General features: G+C 44.1%; 1 protein-coding gene across 1 annotated transcript in view; it reads left to right on the top strand.

Annotated features, from left to right (window-relative positions):
• LOC146178596 (uncharacterized) overlaps positions 1-20,801 on the top strand; it is a 148,685-nt gene that overhangs the window by 72,979 nt on the left and 54,905 nt on the right. The window contains exons 2-3 of the mRNA XM_084580005.1: positions 9,577-9,803; positions 18,867-19,111. Coding sequence (XP_084436131.1) covers positions 9,577-9,803; positions 18,867-19,111 — 472 coding nt within the window. The remainder of the gene's footprint in view (positions 1-9,576; positions 9,804-18,866; positions 19,112-20,801) is intronic.

Raw genomic sequence — 20,801 nt, 5'->3', positions numbered from 1 at the left:
TCCTGTAGCGGGGTCGAGGGAGTCAACCCACCCCTTGCGGCGGAGTTGACTCGACTCCTCGGTTCGTGGACCCAACCGGATGGCATTGACATGAATCCAGCAACCAGCTTTCTTCCAAATAACTCAATCCAACGCATTCCTGCCGGGTCCATGTCAACGGCACTCCATGAAGGAAAGTAAACTATTGAAAGAGAATGAAATATTTGCCCCCTAGACGTCGCACTTTCCTAGACAGAAAGGATTCTCGAAAAGATGGTATTGAAGAGGTCGCTAGCCCCGCCGGGGTGGTGCAGTGGTAAGACGCCAGACTACTGTGCCGGAGTTCCCGGGTTCGAACCCGACCGCGGCGGCTGCGTTTCGATGGAGGCGAAACGAAGTGGCGTCCGTGTGCTGTGCGATGTCAGCGCACGTTAAAGATCCCCAGGTGGTCGAAATTACTCCTTAGCCCTCCACTACGGCTCCTCTTTCTCTCTTTCCACTTTAATTCCCACCTTCCTCCCTTCCCTTACGGCGCGGTTCGGGTGTCCACAGAGCAAGTGTGACAGTTACTGCGCCTTTCCCTTCCTGTGAACCAATTTAACTTAACTTAGGTCGCTAAAAATAGGCAAAAAAAAGTTAACCCAGATAAGCAGGAACAAATAAAGGTAGTCTGAGCCATTGCAAAATAAATGCATCTGATTTCTGATCCAAGATGCACAACAACTGCATCTCGATATAACCATACAGCACCTCTTCGTATGCAGATAGATGCAGACCGTGCATTTTTCACACACTGCGGCCCCTCGCTTAAGTCTGTTCTGGTCTGTCGCTTCCTAGAGATAGCGTCGTTTTTTTATTCTCGAAATGCAGGTATTACAAGAGCACACAAATAAGAAAAGTGAAACGAAAATAGTAAATGGATATAACTAACCCACACCCGCCGCCGAACACAAAAGACACCAGACAGAATATGCACTTTCGTACGTGCTACTTTTCAAGAAAACATGACAGCCGCCAGACCAGTCTCCTTTACAGCCTCTATTTACATGTCGTCTGCTGCTCTGCTGTACCCTTACACATCGTCTGCCATACAATTTGTGTCTGCATTCCTCTTCCTACAGCCTTCCAAACTCTTACAATATTCGGCTCCCTGTGCTCCATAAGAAGGAAAAAAGACCATAAAACAAGAATGCGCTTGCGGGCTCTAGCAAGCAAAAACACAGCTCCAGATCACTCACGCATATAGCGGTACTTGAAGAAAAGCGCGAGCTCGTGAGAACCGCGAAGCGTGAAACTTACAAATGCAGACGCGTCTGTGCAAGCATGCCCTCCCTTGCATTCGCAAATTACTGCTTCTTATATCCCACTCGAGCACGACTTGGGGACGCACTTGAAGTAATAAATGTAGGCTGGCGATGAAAGCAGCGTGTTCTAAAAATAGAAACAACGGCGTGAGAAGAATTAAGGGCAAATATTGAAGAGTCGGTTGGGAGTTAAGGAGGCGCTGGTTGTGGGGAATTCGCTTCAGTGTAGAAAGACGCGCACAGTTTTGATGAAATCAAAATAAAAGATGATGACAAAAAAAGGAAAATTAGGTAATTTTAATAAAACGCTATTGAAGGAAAGGGGACGAAAGAAACAGCGTGGAAAATGTAAGTGACGTGAGGAAGAGTAATGGCGACGGTTTGGGGGTCGTCTTGCTTGCTGCCTCAGTTTTGCCCTAAGATCGTTGCGCTTCATGCGGTGGGTCGCGGTGTTTCAATGTCTTCCGGGAAGTAAAGCGCCAAAAACGCAAGCGAACCCTTAATTCAGTCGCCAAGAAGCCCGTTTAAGAGCGCGAATGGCGAAAATCACTTTAGAGTACTGTTTTCACCAACAGCGTCATCATTTTATTCCTACTATCATCATCATCATCAATATCACTGCTACATACAGTAATACTACTAAAACTAGAACGAAAGTGACGGCGGCACCCCTACGTAAACCATTTCCACTCCTTTGCTAATCGTGTTCGCAGCCATGATGGTACCTCTCACAAGGTACAGCTGCGTACAGCCAGCGCCTTCTGGTTCCAGGTGTAGCAGACGAAACGATAGAAAACTATCGCAAGCACTCATTTATCTGTCTTTATATCAGCTAAATTTTATAACTGTAAGGAAATAAAATATGATAACATTTTTTATGAACTTTAATACTTTATAGATCTAATATTTAGAGTTTTTTGTGTGAGTAAAGCAAAAATAATTAATAGGAGTACCATCATGGCGCTGCACGAGTGTAGCACAACCTCCTCCCCGCGCTTTACCTCCCTGCGCTGCTGCCATCACTGTCAGCATAATTCATCGCCATTTTCGTCGCTATACCATCATTATAATTATTACTAAATGCAGGGCTATTATCAATAACTTCGTCGTCATTTGACATAGAGGCGGTAGAACGCTACACAAGGAGACTGAAGATGTGCCCGACGTGACGTTGTGCAATATAAGAAAGTTCGGAGTGGCGTAGTTGGTTAACGAGTTCGGCTGGTGCTTGGAGGGGTAGGAGTAAATAATCAATTTCACTTTGCTGCGATACGTTTTTAATGAACTTAATATAAGAAAAATTATGTCGTCACATGTCCAAACTGAAGCGCCCCTATTCCTGCTGCTTACAATGTGGGTGCCTTCTTTAACGCCTCCGCTGTGGCAATGGCGATTCAGGGGTAGAGTCAGGCAGGAGTTAGTTTAAATGACTTGTAAAGAAAATCCGGTAGTAAAAGGCTGACCGCCGAAGAATTGACGCGTTTGAATTGTGGTGCTGGCGAAGACTCTTGAGAGTTCCTTGGACTGCCAGAAGATCAAATCAGTCAATATTGTCGACCCCTGACTGCTCATTGCAGGGTCAAATTCTAAAGTTAAAGCTCAGCTACTTTGGTCATCTGATGAGAAGAGAGGAGTCGCTGGAGAAAGATTTGATGTTGGGAAAGGTTGAGGGTCGCCGGAGAAGGGGTAGGCAGCGAACGCGATGGTTAGATGGCATCCTCGAGGCACTGCAGATGAAGTTATGTGATGTTAGGAAGATAGTGAGAGACCGGAAAGCGTGGCCTGACATGGTCCATAGGGTCACGAAGGGTCGGACACGACTGAACTGAACTGATGCGAATCATTACCGATATAATTCACCGGAAAGTATCCAAGTTGCCTATCTGAAATGTTTGTCGCCAGATATATCTAAATGTCATCAATGTGGCGAGAAATCCCCAAATCTGGCGGCCCTGGGTGGAGGCTGGGCAAAATTTGTTTTACTTCTTTTATATTTGCCTGCACTAACTTCCTACTTTGCCGAAGCAGGCGATGCGCGAGACACTATCTGTTATTCAGTTTGCTGCTTGACGCTTGGCCCGGCCATAAAATATGTGCGTTGATCACGAGTCGAGAGGAGGGACTCTGACCATATTCTTCTCTTTATACCCAGCGCCCGATTGTTCCGAAAACTTTCTTATGCTATTCCTAGACGGACAGCCACACGTAGGCCGTGAATCGTGAAGGAAAGTAGCAGTGAGATTCTGAATTCCCTTGAGGTGTCCATGGTGCTTAGTTTGCGACCTGTGCACAAGCCGCCGCCATTTCGCATTGCTCAGCGACCCCTTTGTCAAAAGGAAAACGCAAACAATGGCAAGAAAAGACATATAGGAATACAAAAGTGAGCAAACGACAACTTCCTCGTGCAGTTGCCTCCCATCTACCTAGCTCTCTGTTTACACAAGCATATACCGAGTCGTTTCGGCAGTCACTCCAAGCATCTCGGCTGAAGAAATCATTGTAGCAAAGGCTCCTCTCCCCCTATCTATTCTTTTTTTCCTTTTGAAGGAGCAGCAGCAGTAGAAGAAGGGATGGTATTACTCTACTTCCGAAAACGCAAGATTTCGCTCTACAGTGCTAGTCACGCTCTAGGCAGTACCTTCCCTGCGAGTACAAAAAATATGAATAAAAAAAACAACACCTCAACTCTTCACCCAATTCCGCCTTCAAGGGGAAATTCTCATGCGGGGATCAAGTTGGGCATCACACACCAGAATCCAAACTAGCCCTGCACTTCCTTTTGTCAAGCGATACATTTTTTTGCTATTATTATGTGCTATTTACATCAAGGAGCAGTGTTTTTGTATTCACACTATTTTACTCACCGCCATGGCATGCGCTGTACTCTATGCACTCACTTCGTTCCTTGGAAGCTCGAGCTTTTCAGGGGCTCAAATTTCCTGTTTTTGTCTTCTAAATCGCGTCCCTGTCTCTGTTTATCATTTCCTGATAGACAAAGCTATCTGCTCGAATTCGAATTTTCGAACCGTTGCGTCGTCTTTTGCACGTATAGATTAAAGACATTTGTCTCTCTTTTTCAGAATGGTTGAAAGACCACCCCATAAAACACCATTAAATACCGGATTTTCTAGCTTTCTTATAAGACTGATAGTCACTTGATTCTCGAAAAGATAATATTTCTTTTAAGATAACGTGGATATACCTTCGAGGTATAAAGTACCGTAGTGTTCTGTTGAATGAACTGGGAGCTCGGATTGAGTGATTAGATTTAGCGGAACGTATATCTGCCAGCATTAGGCTTCATGACAGAATGACCTGTTTTTAAGTGAAGTTATAAACAGGATTTACATCATTAACCTGTATCTTCTTCGTGACGCAAAAAAGAGGCCGTAATAGCCAGCTGTTTTAAACAAAACAGTGCATATAGTTGGGTGGTAAGCGGGGAAGCGAAAAGCCTAATGTCATAATTTGGTTTCATGTTAGGTTAAGTTGTATTTCTAAACCACAATCTTTTTGTGAAAATTCTGCGGCAACAAAGATACTCTACATCGAATTGTCATACATTGTAAAATAATATAATACGTTTGGTGATGTTCACCCTCAATCTCTTGGAAAAACATTCTTTGTCAAATCTCGTGAGACTTCATCCTAACTTATGAGTGTTTCGTAAAGGCGAGACTGGCGGCTGTTTTTAAGGGTTACGCAATTGCATGCGATCTAATTTTTAGTTTTCCTCATACGCCTATATTTTAGTCTTAAGCAGCCCTACTATTCTGCTTGCCTTGAGCTTGCATCAACTTTATTTTGTAACCTGAAATTTGAAAGTTACAATTTTCTCGTGCATACGTTTAGCACGTAATGCGAATATTCTTTTATTTTTTATTCATTTATTGCTGCGGGATAGTAAGCTGGGAACATGGCCGTAACTTCATCTTATATACTTATGGCCGAATTCATCTTCGAACTATCTCTAGCCAACTAAGCCGGTTGTGTTTTTTTTTTTTTCGCTACATATTCTTCAGCACTTAGTTGATTCCGACCCAAGCAAGAGACGCGCGTGCCACTGCTTCATGCTTCGTTTTCTTTTATTTCGTGACAAATCACAGCTTTCTTAATTCCTTTAAGACGTTGAAGTTAGAAACAAAAAAAGAGAGAGAAATCTTACGGGATGCATCCCCTTGCTAGCGCTTGGGAAGCACTCATTTTTCTGCCCGGTATATATTATGGGTAACTCGGTGCAGGTTTCGTAACCACAAAATTTAATAAATCTCGTTTTGTATTAAAGACGAGCTGCTCGAGTGCAGGGTTTCGCAACGCTCCAAACACCTGCAGGCAGCAACCGAGCCCAAGTGTAACCCATTCACTGACTCAGCGCGCCTTATGTGGTCACCAGGATTGTAAATATTTACTTTTGTAGGTTCATGTTATTCTTCGTTAACAAAACCGAGGGAGGTAGAGCTGAGATGAGCTCGTCGCTCAAGAAGGGGTGGCTATATACGTTCTTTCCAGGAAGGCTCCGTTTCTCGGTATCAAGAAGGGCGCACACAAGTAAAGCGTCGCACGCTCAATAACAAGACACCAACAGAAAATAACTTACAGCTCGTCCTGCTAACCGTTATTTTATTATAGTTTTTTTCTGCTGTGCTTCAATGTCGTACAAGTACATAGAGAATTTGGTGCTATCGTACACAGCGTTCATCATGGCTCTCGGGGTTACACACTAGCCAAAAAGTTTTGCTCTCTTCGCAGTTCGGCAATAAATAATGAAGCAGATTCTAGCGTTCGTAGTCCTGAAGGTTAATGCGGATTCATGAATCATACAATCTTTCCTCCTGACAACGTTACATTGCCCAGATCTTAAATATGACAGTACTTTCCCGCGGAGCAACTATGAAGAGTCGTAAATGTTAGCCCTCTGTTGGAAAATATGAAAAAGGTTTTCATTACCTCTTTACGTAGGTAACAATAATAACGAAAGAAAATGGCCCCAGAGGTGATGCGAAGAATTCTAATGCTCTCTTACAAGATACTGATAAAAGAAATAAATGAAGTAAATATTGTTTAAGCACTGTATTTAATACAGATAGGGAGGCCGAAAGCTGCCTTGTTATATTGCTTTTATTTTCAAGTGCGATGAACCACACATTGAAATTCGTTATTTAGCTTACCCAAAGTCCCCAGCCATTGCACCTAGCATTGAACTGCGGCACAACACTTCATTAAAAAAAGGGAATGCGTTATATAATGGCAAAAACAAATGAGAAAAAATAGACAAGACAATAGAAATGGCCACGCAGTTGAAGGAAATTTTTAGATGTCTATAATTACTGCCCTTACAGTTCTTTTTCTTCCTTTACTCTTCTGCATCAAGCCAAAAACACTCATGAATTTCTTGTATTAAACCTCATAATTCAAACGTTCTCACCAGCGTTAGTTTTTTATCTCTAGTGGCCGGAAGACGTAAGCATATAGCGCTACGAAAGCGGTACAACCTTAGAATAACTTGCATGGTGCGTAAAGTCCAGCGTGCAATCTAATACGTGCACATATAAACTTGCCCCGGGCCAGTCCTAATGGGATACCAGAATTTTTCAAAAAAGAAATAACTCCATAATTGACATGCACTACGAACTAGAGCAATGTGCTTTTTTGGTTCCTTATTATTTTTTCGTGCAGTTATCGGTCTACCTCACCGAGACGAAACTGCTCGCCAGTAACACCAGCGGGGGTGACACACCGTAGAAAATCTTTCCGTAGTTTCGGTTTTGGATCAACGAGACACAAATCCGCTGGCTAACGTTCTTTATGAAAGGGCAGCAGATTTCTACAGCTTTTCGCTCATGCTTGGCCTTGCTAATGACGTACAGCACGTGAACAAGGCATTTGCTAACGTCTCATTTCAGGTAGAATAAATATTTTCTTTCCAGGTCAACTTTACAGGAGGAAGTCTGTGTTCAACATTACAAATTTTCAATGACGCGAAACTGCAAAGGCTGCAATGACCTTAGTGACCATGGTCCCTTGTTACCCTGCGCTGTATCCTTCACCATCTTTTTAAAAGTAGCTGAGCGTCAGACGTGAAACTCGTTAAGCTTGGCGAATGTGAGTTAATAAGATTGTCTGCGCTTCATCAGTGGTTCAGTAATAGAAAAGAATAACGAACACAGCAGACTTAGTGACCCACGCAATTAAAAACAGAGTGCAGAGTTAGACACGCAGCTGGAAATTAGAAAACGGTTGCCATTTGGACGCCTGCCGAATAACTTTCATAACCTTCCGGCCAGCTAAAGTTCTTTCGCACCCTTAACCTTTTCAGCAATAACTTTATCGGGCGCAGGTTTGAGGCGCGAGGAAGATATCAAAACGCCTTCTCTCTTGACTGCGGCAAAAACGGTTCGACAGCTGCATCCACCGTGTTAGCGCTAATGCACAAAACACAGTGTGGAGACCCCCAGCTACCACTTACAGAAAAGGATTACACCTGGAAGCTTTATTTCTAACGCTTGTTAGTTTCATTGTTTTTCAAGAAAGGGGCCCTGACTGATTTATATGAGCAGAAATTGTCAGCAGAAATGTTGAGATTAACTCATTCTCTGCGCAGCGTCACTCGTAGTTTCGCTTACAAATCATGCGCCGATAGAACAACGAATAACTTGGTCGTCATCACTCCTGGCAACGTGCCCAACTTCATCAATTTATTGGACGTCTACTATAATTTTGATGCTTCACCGTTTAAGGCCCAACTCTCCAGAAACTCTGGTGTCGGTGTTGATGGCGTTTGCGGCTTCGGCGTTTAAACTAAATATTGCGGACTAAATTTGGCAGGGTGTAGTTGACAGATGACATGGCCGGGCTTAATTGATTGATTCGTCGTTGCATTGTGTGACGTCACCACGTGACGTGACCGAGTTGTCAGACACTGACAAGCCAGGCTCCGTCTCGGCGATAGAAGGGTTAGATGAGAATCCAGCCTTCCAAATGCCTTCGATCACGAGTTGGACCCCTTCACTCCAGAGGCCACGTAGGCATATTCGGACGGCTTTGCCAAAGCGGGGATTTATAGCTAGATCAATATCGGATAGACTTTCACAAAAGAATGGTATCTTGCAACTTTGTGTTATTGAGTACGTTGGAGATAATAAAGGATTCAAGAATAAAGATTGAATAAATAGGTAGCAAAATGAATGAACGCGAACGAATATCGCAACGAGATGCGGTAAAGGGAAGCCTCGAAGGCGGAGCATAAGTGAGCACTAATTTATAATTGCCTTCCTGTGTTGATTTTTGTTATACATATTACAGTTTTCTTCTCCTCTTGCCAATCCTACTTTGTTTCCTGCATAAATGATGGCTCTGTGCTTACAGTTTGATTTCTTTCTATCGCATACGACGCGTCTGTAGGATAGTACATTTTTTACTACAGCTCTGCCTCTACCTGTAACGTTCTGTCCTCCTTCCCACGTTGCACTACTTGAAAGAAGAGAGGAGAGAGGTGCGAGGGTTGCCGAATGAGGGTGTCTAGCGGATGCTAGAGCTGCAATGAAATTTCTCCGGCGAGTTATTATTCCAAAAAAAAAAAACAAAAAAAAAACACAAAGGGTGGTTCATCGGCTTTGTTCATTGACGACGGGGTTGCTGTGCTTAAGAAAAATCAAAAGAGGTTTCTTGAACTCCTTAATGCGCTTGCTTTCTCAAGGTATGTTGCAACCAGCGCTGCAAATAGTTTCGTAACTGTAGGTTCTAGTAACTTGAACTACGCAGCATTCTCTGCTGATTCAGACATTTCACCATCTAAGGTTGATAAAGTAAAGACAAAAAGAATAGAACTGGTGAGGTCTGCAGTTTACGAAAAGTTAACGAGCGAACTCAGCATTTTCGAGTTTCTTCGAAGGACTGCGTCTTACTGGGGCTCTCACGTGACTTGTAAACGTAAGGAACTGTTCCAGTGAACGAAAAAAGAGCAATGTCAAGTCTGTCTTGCGAAACGCAATAAGTGACAGTTCGAAGCAGAGTTTCAACATTCTTCTAGTTACGGCGCTCATTATCGGCAGACCCAATGCTGCTACGACGTCAAACACAATGACATCGCCTAGTTGCGGACTTCAACATAAGAGTTAAAGAAAGATGTCGAGCTAGAGGAGCGTGTCAGATTGATATTTTAGATGTAGATTTTTTTTTCTTTTTGTCTCGGATCTAGGATGAAATGTTGCCTGCAGCGAGTAGGCGCAGTAGCGCACTAACGAGCCCGTTTTCTTCTTTTCTTCTTTCCTTTCCCTTCTTTTGTGCAACACAGGAGTGCTGGTATTCTGGTCCCCATTTCACGACCCTCGCGTTCACGAGGGGGCGCCGGCGGGTGTGCACGTGACCATGGTGCGCGCCCTGGATGAGTCGGCGCCAGGGAAGCCCGTCGCCTATAGTCTTCTAGACGTCAAGGACTCCAACTACTTCCACCTAAACCACATCACGGGGAACATGACCACCGCGCGTCCCATCACCCGACAGGTCGGAGACAAGTACGAGGTGGGTGACACTAGGGGCGCGCATGGTCATTGGTGGCATGCAGGTCCTTCAGTCAGCACTCTCGATAATGTGGGGTTGATGGTCACATGACCGAATCGTTATATTGGATTCAATGTGGTCAAAACCTCCAAACTAGTACTTGTGAACGTGAACGAAATTAAAATCTGTCTCCATGCAGGGGTAAAAAAGAGGTTAGCAGATTCTTATGGCCTCTATAGAATTGCGATTATCTACCACACTCTCAACTACTTACACTTTATTATCAAGCTTCGCTTTAAGGGTAGTACGAAAGAGCACTGGACAAGGGTAGAGGGGGAGCCTCAGTTCGTAAGCCGAGCCGATGTTTCGGCAAGTAGACTTGTCTTCGTCCGGGCTGAAGAAAAGTCTACTTGTCGAAACATTGGCTCGGCTTGCGAACTGAGGTTCGCGTCTACCTTAGTCCAGTGCACATTGATACTACGCAGCCATATACTTCCTCTTGTTCTACGCTTTAAGAGTAAACGCGGTTGCTCTCTTCTTACTGTATTTTCATTCCATAAATTTCCCCTTTCTAGAATTGTAAATTGGTTTACCAGATAGGAAATGAGCAGCATCTTTCACATGTCTCTGTCGTCACCTGAACCGCGCAGTTAGGGAAGAAAGGCGGCACTGAAGGAATAACGTCCGAAAGGCGTACCGTAGTGGAGGGCCAAGCAACAATTACGACCATCTGATAATATTTAGCGTGCCCATATATAGCACAACACTAGGACGCCTTTGTTTTTCGCGTCCATTGAAAAGCAGCCGCCGGGGTGGGGATCACACTGCGAACTTGGTTTCTGAGATAAGGTGGGCGCACAAATTGTCTCATTTCTAAATGGGCACCTGCGCATACAATGAACGGCATAGAATTCGAGGGATATTCGCTTCCAATAGCTATTGCAAACTTCTGCGTCACAATTGTAATAAGAAATTGAACGGCGGCGCAACACGGAAACAGACACAGACAAGAAGGGGACATGTGGTGTCCCCTTCTTGTCTGTGTCTGTTTCCGTGTTGCGCCGCCGTTCAATTCCATCATGCACCAACTCGCCCCCCAGGCAGTTATTCTGTAATAAGAAAGTACGTGAATATTTCTCCAACCCTTTTTTCACAAAGCTAGGGTGCAGCGACGGCGATGCTGTTTCGAACGAACAAGCAATACGCGCCTCGCCTATGATCACAACGGCATATGTCCAATATCTGACTGGCAACTAGTTTAACGCGCCAGCTGTTTACGACAGGCTCTACGATGCGCCGCATTCTTGATCACTGCACAACCATTCGCTCAAAATTATCGCGGAGCAGAGCAGGCCGTCGGGTCGGCGTCAAAAAAAAAAAAAAAAAAAAGCTATGTGCTACGGTGAGCCATCGCTGTGAAATCCCTTTGAGCCAGGCTATTTCCCGGCAAACTTTCGAAACATGTATTTCTTTGTAGGAGCTAGCCCTACAAACGGCTGCTTTAGCGATTAATTGATACGTTAAAGCCCGGGCGAGGTTCCGCTTTGAGCGTGGCGCGTAACGACGCCTCGCCAGGCATCACTAAATTAACGAAGCTGAGAAATGCACTCAAGCTTTCCCGGAAAGCCTGCTCGAGGTTGAAATACCATTGAACTTCGCAATTTGGTTGTTATTTTGATCAGATTTGAATTACTGTAGACAAATCCTTCTTCCATACACTGCTCCTCTTGTAGTGTTGGATTTACCCCTCTGCATCGAGCAGAAAGATTGAGACAGTATGGTCGCCTCGTTTCACGAAAAGAAGAAAAAGTTCTTCCTTTATACCCACTTGTGTTCAGCTTCAAACCCTAAGCGGAGCAGCAAGTAATAAATGATGGCCTAGTATACTTTACGGCTGCTATGCGCACTTAGTTTGGTGCCAGAGAGTATAAGAGAGAGGGGACTGCGAAGCTTTCACACCTCCCGAGAGGCGCGGACGCCCCGGCGCACGAACCGTGGTTTTATTGCGATCGCTTGTTTCCCGATATCGCCGTGGTGATGGCCGCTACAAAACAATTATTAGGCCTTACTTTTACCCTTGCTTCATTCTTGATTTCTTGCGTTTTTACCTTTCTACTTCCTCGTTTTACTTACTTGCCCTCTTCGTTTCGACCTTTCCATCTATGCTTTTCATTTTCTTTTATTCTTTCTAACTGGCCATCCTAATCTCGTTCTGAATGACTTTCAGACTTTGCATTCCCTTCAGCCAGACCTGACAATCCATGACTGTTCTATATTTAAATGCCGTCAACACTGTTGTTCCTTATTTTGAAACACCGCTAGAATACGGATAGAGAGAAAGAGGCAAGCGCGCATTGCGCTCTTCAAGCACATATTGCATTATTCTGCCGCCTGGTAGGCTGAAACCTTAATTTCTGTGAAGTTTTTGCATAAGCCTTGCCTTGTATTAAGCAGACCAGACTAGGCAGACGGGCGGCTTGCTGTGAGATATGTTTGAAGGAAGTCCATAGTAATTGCAATAAACAGAAGCCTAGGTTAATTTTTTATACTTAAGCTTAGTAAATGAAAATTAGTGGCGCAATAATTATTTACCGATCATGATAATCAGGTATACGACAGAGGAGAAAACCAAGCGCATGCTAACAAAGGGATGCAAAACTACAATGTTCTTAAGCGCGCATGATGCTAAACCAACTGATATAGCAAAATTTTAATCCTTCTACTGCAACGTTTCTACGTCTACCACTGTGGAACGGATAGCCCTCGAAACACAACTTACATTACACGTGGCACAAACGCGGTCGAGAGTTGTATTATAATCCAGTTTTTTTCTCTCGAGATTGTTAACTCATTCCTTACTTGCAAGATGTACGCACAGTGATCCATTCCGAGCATTGTTGCATCGGGCTAGCACCAGTGCGTGCTTATTTTACAGTCCAAAGGTGGCGAAGCTGTGCATAGATAGTCGATGACGGAACAGATCGAATAGTTGGCGATGGCTTGTTTGGCTTTGAAATATATAGCACAGCAATGACTGTTGAAAGACTCGTTAAAGAAAGTTCGAATTGTTATTATCTCAATGAATCCATGTAGATAATCCTGTTAGACCTTATGCTTCTCTTTTTATCATTTGAGTCTAGGTCGTCGCAAACAACAGACATGATGCTATGAACTTCCCTCTAGCCCTTTCGACATCTTTTTTAACCAACAATGAATAGTTTTGCTTTAAGTAGCATAAAATGACTAACGGGAATATTTTGTCGGCTACCCATGAGCAACACACCAGTGATTAATGCTGTCAGAGAGGTGAAAAAGTTTGTGCACAATGTCATAATCAATGAATCAATGATGTCAAAACTCCAATACTTTACTAAGCAGACACAGGATCATACACATTTTGAAGCCAAACTTCCACAATAGTTCTGAAAAAAAAAAAAATAGTCGCATCTGGTGACAAAATGTTTCCAAAACATAGAGGGACGACGTACTACAATGCTCATTCTTTGGCAAAATGTCATTCCTCAGTTTGCTATGCGTTATAATAAAAACAAACATATTTTTATGCCGTTAACAATGTTGGATTCATCCAAAACATAAACCACTGCTCAGTTCAGGGTACACTCAGAAAAATCTGCTAGTTCGCTGTGTACACAATTCAGCACACAGCGTGCCAAAGTGCTGGAACATGGAAGGGTAGAAGGCCGCTTTTTATTCAGTCTGTGCGACGTTCCGGAAACACGCTTCCTCTTTCAATCTGCTCGCGTCCCCGTTTCATGTCAGTCCCAGGTACGCCGTACACAACGAGAACAGAGAACAGAATACGGAACAAAATTTGAAAAAGAAATAGAGCTAGAAAGAAAAGATGTTTTTCCCTTGGACAACTCTGCACTCCTGGAATAAAGTTCCCTGCTGGTGATGCGCGCCGGGAAGCAAGTAATTATTCTGCGAGCGCTGCTCTCTCCTTTGCAGGCAACTACGAACGAAACACAATACTAAGAAAAGCCAGTAAGTTTAACCGCGTTCTTTCCTCCGCGAAGGGATCTTTTGACAGTTAGGCCAGACCTCTTCCTAGCATCTTTTGCCGCTGCTGCCTACAGTGCACTCTTCATCTTCGACCTTTTTTTTTTTTTCTTGGCCCATCAAACTGCTGCCATGCTCCTGTTTCGGTGCTGTCAGGGCGAGGCCTACACGCTTTCCCCTTCATTTTTCTGCATGCGCTGCCTACTGAGCAGCAGCGATAGGCATGTTGACGTCAGCACGGATCGTTTGACGTCGACTCGCGGCTAACAACATTTGCCTGTCAGCGGCAGAAACGCGCACGGCAAATCAATGTAAAGGAACCGGGGCACTATGAAGGAACCGCTTTGAAAATGCCTTGAGGCTGCTAGACCGAAAACAAAAGTGGGAGTAACACAGAAATGTCGTCATATATTATTAACAGTTAGTAAGGCCGCCTTTGTTGGAAGTAAACAGTCCACTTCCTACCCTTTTGTCTGGTTACATTCACAAAAAAAAAAAGCAAGTCTAGCGCGATAGACACGATACTGCGCTTCTTCTTTCGCTATTATGTGTACATTAGGTGTAAGTCGTAGATTGTAGCTTGGACGTGAAAAAATATCGTACTGCTTCCCTCATCTATCTTGAAACTCTGTCGTGACCGCTCCATAACATCGTAGGTTATAAACTAAAATAAACCAACATAAATGTGCTAAATGTTGCTTTCTTTAGGTTCATGGGGTTTAACTTACCAAAGCGACTCAGGCTATGGAGAAAGACGCGGTTCCGGGTTTCGGATACTTTATCAGCTTGGGCTTGTAACGCACACTGCCATCCCAGATTACACGGATGCCCTGCCTTCCGCATCAAGCGGAAGCCGGCTTAAGCAGCTGGGATGTAACCCGCGTTCCCGAAACCATTAGTAGAACACTCTAAACACAGAGCCACCGCGGTGGGACAAGAAGCGTCATTGGCTAATTAGCCTGCTATAAGAAAATGGCACAGGCACAGCTTTATCTTCTTATTCTTAGGCCTTGCTATACTTATTCATTGGCCAATTTGAGAATCGATTCCTATGTATTACTCACAACCAATAATGCCTAAAGTATGATTCCAAAGCCGATAGTTTACGAAGCGGAAAATATCAGGTGAGCACATGGTATTTGATTTACGCGGATAAGATGGCGCAGCTGGAATACGGAGGCATGAGAGAGGCATTCTTCCTGGACTACACATAGCTATAGGGAGCTTGCATGAACGCTGAAAGCGCTATGCATTCTGGGAAGTCTGGGGAGGTCCGCCATTTTCCTGCACAGTGCAGCAGTCGACTATGGAGCGGGCCGCGCAAATAGTGCTCAAGCGATGGTTTACTTTGCGGTGGTGGGCTGTAACATCCAAACTCAGATTAAAGCGCAAAAGGGAACTCTAGACAAGACAACTGAGGTTTTTTCAAAATACCAAAGGTACGCTTCCACGAATGCGACAAAACCAGGAGCGATTGGAACGTCGCAGATCAGAGTTGCTTGCACCCATCAACTGACGTGGCATTCACAGCTGTCCGGACAAACAGGAAGTGTGTGCACGTCATTTCGTCGCTCGTACGTGAACGATCATCGGTGTTTACTTTTCCGCCGCCGCGCGTCTTGGGGTTTAAGTCGGGAGCGGCTCAGAGGTTGCTTTGTTTTCAAGAGGGGACTCCAGGTGCAACGATGGGCTCAATCAGGATTGCAGTCATCTAAAAGTTTAGACGACCGACCTGCAAAATGAACACGTGAAGCTAGAATGGTGAGCTCCTGCAGCAATTCGTGTCTCATATGTGCAACATATTCGAGGGGCTTTGACCCTATTTGCGCGGCCTGCTCCATGGTCGACGCTGTAATGTACAGGAAAATGGCGCTCTTAGCGTTTCGTTGAAGCTCCCTATAATCTGACGATGAATTCGCGCAGAGATCTACGTGCTAGTACAGCTGTTTGTTTCTGTGGCAGACCGCATTCCTGTTGGCAGGCGACCTCTAAACGGCCGTTTTAAATTGCACAACCCTTCACTTACTCTTACTCTCCAACCGTGCAATTCAGAAATAAGCGCCAGATTGCCAGGACGCGTCAGACGTCATGAAGGGCACACTGCCGCAACTTACCGAGTGCAATGCGCAACCATGCACATTGAATAATATTGCACACTCGGAGCGTTTCATTAAAAATTTGAAAGCATGACAGTGCATCTCGCGAAGCATTTCTTATAAGCTTAGTGACAATAGATGGCAAGTACTCGTATCTTTGTCTTTCCATTACAGCACAAAGAGAACACGAAGGATGGACAGGAATACATAGAAAGGCTTTATCTGATTATTTTGTTTTCTTCTCGTTCATTTTTTTTTTTCTTTCCTTCCTGCTTTCCTTGTCTCATCGTTCCTTCCCTCTTTTATTCTGTGCTTTTTTACCGCCTCCTTCTCTCTCTCCTTATTTTCTTTCAGGTACTGGGTATAGCTCCTGCCCCCGTAATATTTCCCGATCACATAATACTTTGTTGTAGAGATGGGACTCCCACGTGCTTTGTTTACTGCTTTTATTTATGCAGTAGCTTAGAATCCTCTTTTATCACTGCATCAAGAAATTGCGTTTTACTTTAGACCTTCCAAATCAATGGGCTCCACCCCTTGGTTTTCAATTGCTCTCTTTCTGTCCTTGCTTTATACACTAAGAAATCCTCTTAACCCTTTGTCAAGTTTGCCACTGCATCCAGCTGTTTCGGCATGAGGCGTGCAATATCCTGTCCTCTTGTCGTGATTATCCACCACTTTCATTTTGCCATTTGGGCCTCTGAGTCACCTATAACTTCAAATAAAGCATAGTGGGGAAAAAAAGCAAACTAAAAAAGAAAGGGCGGTGATTCTCGACAACGCGTTGAGGTGGGGGGGGGGGGGGGGACACATGGAGTTGGACAGCTTTTATTCCTGAGGATGAAAACGATCTGCTGTCGACGCCTCGGACGTGCGAGCACCGCAAGCGTATCAAAAATTTCTTTTGAGGTTCCTGATAATACTGCACTTTTTGTGACGCTAACGGAAGTCTTTAGTTTTCTATTTTCGAGTGCATATGTATTCCCTGCCATTCCCTAGCTTTCCCTTTCAAACTTTTGTTTGAGCTGCACAGAAAGCCGAGTCAAGTTCAAGTAAAATAGCTCCTTTAAACGCCTTTGGCGCTGTGGTCATTCCTATATTTATAATACGTCCTTATCTTGTCCTATTGATTTCTTTTTTTCCTGACATCGTGCGTTCTTTGCTGTGCCAATTTTGCTCCCTGAACGTGGTAATTCTTGTTTCTAGGTTAGCCTTTTTATCCTGTTCTATATTTTTCTTTTTGTTTCCACTCATCGTGTGTTCGCTGCAACCATATCACTATATCAAGGTCCATCTTATTTCTTGCAATTCTCTCTCCCATAGGCTATATGCCTGCTTTTTCTTTCATTCTGGTACCGATACTAAGGGCTCAAGCCATGCAACGCATAAGCTTTGCTGTTGTGAACGCCATACTTTCGTTGCGTTTATTGGGTGACTGTTTTTTGATTCTCTTGCTTTTGGTTGCCTTCATGATTGGCGTCTTCGACTCTTACCCCTCCTTTTATTACTCATTCAGTTATAGCTCACACACGCCAAGCCACGGTTACAGCTGCCTAGGTTGGTGGCCTTTGAAGGCGTTGTACGGTCGTATGGAGGGTGAAGAACCGGCAACTCGCAATTCAGTTTACCTTTCTCGTGCTCTCCTTCCTCTCTTCTAGGTTTTGTGCGTTCTTTTCTCTGCATTACAATCAATGTGCGGTATGGGCGGTGCTGAGAATTCAGCTGCTGATGGCTTAATGAAGACTTCAGCCTTGCACTTGATAAATAGTATTCTAAAATGTCAATATAAGCAAAACTAAACGAATGTAAAACACTTGGAAATGCGTGTGAGCTTTGATCCAGGAGAGATATTAGGTGTATTAACTGTTTTATGCATGGTGCCCATGTCATAGCGGCAAAAAAGGCTAAAAAAGCCAGCATAGTTTTATATTTCAATAGCTGATCTTGAGGTAAACGCATTTAGCCGAACTTGTCACACTGCTAGCATTCGCCACTTCGTTTTTGTCGCGATTACGTGGTCTGTCATGGCGACAGAAAGGAACAAAATTAGTGGCCTGTTTTCTCTAATTATTAATGCGATATAATAATAAATAATTGCTCAGAGATGCAAATCGTGCTTGTTTGAGGTAAGAACTTTGATGACGGGTGACAAAACAAACGGCAGCTTCCTGTTTTGACATATTCAAAATAAAATTCCGAGCAGATATTCACCTGAATCAGAAATTGATAACATCTTATATTTGGCGACTATCGGTGATGCAGAACACGTATAGTTACTAGAAGAGATGATTCGAACAGCGTGGTTCTGAATGTGTTAAAGGAGTGATGAATGCGTAATATAGCAGTTCCACAAAAATATGCAGACTCTGATGAATGAAGGCTTTGAATGAAGGAGTAAAATAGGTAGATTAGTTTTTGTGCCTTTAAATGTAGTCAGACTTGGTTAGCCATCTAACCCTAACGTCTGCGCTTATTCTCCTAGCAATGTAACGGTTTACCTTGAAGAATGTGCAGAAGAAAATGAGTAATGCCTCTGGTCTGTTCACCCAGAATCTATGTTATCTTCTGAGTGCTTCGACGTCTGACATAACACACGCGATTTGGCTGAACCGCTCTCCCTATATACCTTTTTCCTTGAAGGTGAAGAGAAAATCTCATGAAATCGTTTTAATAAACTCTTGGGGACCTCGTTCTTTTAATTTTTAAGCATTTTACTGAATGAAGGGCTCATTGTGTGTGATCGATAGCGTTAATAGAACAATGTATCTATTAAGCACCAATGTCTTTTGCCATGCTTCTTCCGCGAGGCAGGTGAGATGGTAAGATCAAATAAACGCATAAATGGACAGTTGAATGAGTTAACTGTGCAAAGAACATGTTAAGGCAGTAAGAGGTACATTGGCACAAGAAACAAACCGCTTTGCATGCCTGCACTTTGAACCTTCGTTTCCTTCTCCTTGTGGCGCAGGTGATTGTGGCCGCAGTGAGCCAGGGAGTGACCGAGGTGAAGACGATGCAGATAGAGGTCACTGTGCCCAACGAGTACCCGCCCCACTTCGAGCAACTAGTGTACCGCGCCGAGGTGCACCAGACGCGCACGCGACCAGGATACCGGGTGCTCCAGGTGCGAGCACAGGATCCGGACCCGGTGCCGTACAACGCCGAGGTCTACTACCATCTCGAGGCCGGACCGGAGTCCACCAGGGCGCTGAGGTAAATTACGCCCCCTTTTTTATGATATCAGCCGTCGGAGACAACGTACACCTTCTCATAAGTGTCGCGTATAATGACAGCATGTGGCGAAGGTCACATGGCTAATCGCCATTGGTAGCATGACTAACGGACTGTAGTTTTATCCTTCATGTGGAATACTGGCATCCCTTGAGCACATCGTATTTTTCGCAATAGTGGCAACCACGTTCTCCTTACAGATGTAGCTCATGATAAAGTTCTAACCGCGTTGCAGGAAGGACTAAATAGAAACCCACCACGCACGGTATCTAGCGTTTAGCTAGGCACGCAGGAAATACCAGCAGTTTTCAGCAGAAGATATCTCTAGAAAGCAGGCGGTTCGCTAGCTATCTACCTCATTTAAATTTCGTGCTGCGAGGGCATGATTTTACAGGTGGCTGTTGGATACCAGGTCCTGCTGGCTCTTTCGCTGAAGTGGACGAGATCTATCCTTAGCTCCGTGACACTGGGCTTCATTATTCACACTGTCAAGCACCACATTCTTTATAGCACTGGCTGTTTTTAGGTTGCATGGCTCGGTTGGGTAGTTGCCAGCTTAAAACATAGCCACAAAGCTGCACCGTATTGATAGAGCTTTTTTTTCTACGATGCAATAAGCCTATGCACACTTTCATTGAAGTAAGGCCTAGTCATCTTTGCGTGCAGTATAATATGTTCAAACTGATCACTTTATCTTACTGTCTCCTTAAGGAAGAAAGGAGAGGGTATCTGCGAAGTGTATATCCAAATACAATGCGCTAAATGTTGGAATTCATGCGTAATCTAAACGAATCAATCTGGCAGTGATTTAAAAAGCTGTTACCATATGCTCCCTATTCTCGCTACGGTACAACGTATATGTCTCGATGGATACGCCACTGAAGCACTTATTTTGGACCAGAGGAAATGTGATCGCACTGAGGTACCACAAGACAGCGTGAGACTAAATGTCCAGCCCGAAACCCTGTGTACTCCAATTCATTGTGTTTGAACATCGGCGCAGCTACAGTGATACACATTTTTTGTGAATATGCAGAAAACGTTTTGCGATGCCGTTTGATGCCGCTTGAGCTTCATGAAAATTTAGCATTCATATCAGGGCTTCATTGCTCGAATATCTTAGAACACAACATACACAAGGAACAGAGCGGAACTGCTAAAACGATTTCTCATCAGTTGTGTACGACCCAAATACGTTGCAATTATTTTTAAACACATGTATTGTTTTATTATTTACAATATGTTTGTAGAAAGCGCGCCGTTTAGGCAAGCACCTCCAGACTAAGCCCGCTCAACTTCATGAGCCCAAGGGCACTTGTGTTGCTGTCAAAAAGGACCTTAGAAGGCCATCATTATGATCGTTGCGTTTTCACAGCAAATTGTGATGTATTCAACATCTGTGCATGAAATTCTTGGGCTTGCCTTGGTTTTTATTGGCTCACTATCGTCAAGGGCACCTGCTTGACATGGTAACACCTCAGATAATGGTATGCGCGAAAACGTCACACAGCCTGAAAAGCATTCCTTTTACGCAAAAAGAAACCCTTATAACGCATGCTTAATACTTCCCATCTACCTCCCACGAAGCATCGATTGCAGTATCCACAGCAGTGCTCGAATTCAAGCATGACTAAGGTAAATGTTCGTCTAGTTGGTGTGGAGACTTCACAAG

The sequence above is a fragment of the Amblyomma maculatum genome, chromosome 9 (genome assembly GCF_055883805.1).
Source record: "Amblyomma maculatum isolate TAMU_Amacu chromosome 9, ASM5588380v1, whole genome shotgun sequence".
NCBI lineage: Eukaryota > Metazoa > Arthropoda > Arachnida > Ixodida > Ixodidae > Amblyomma > Amblyomma maculatum.
This window is presented reverse-complemented; position numbering and strand designations above follow the sequence as displayed.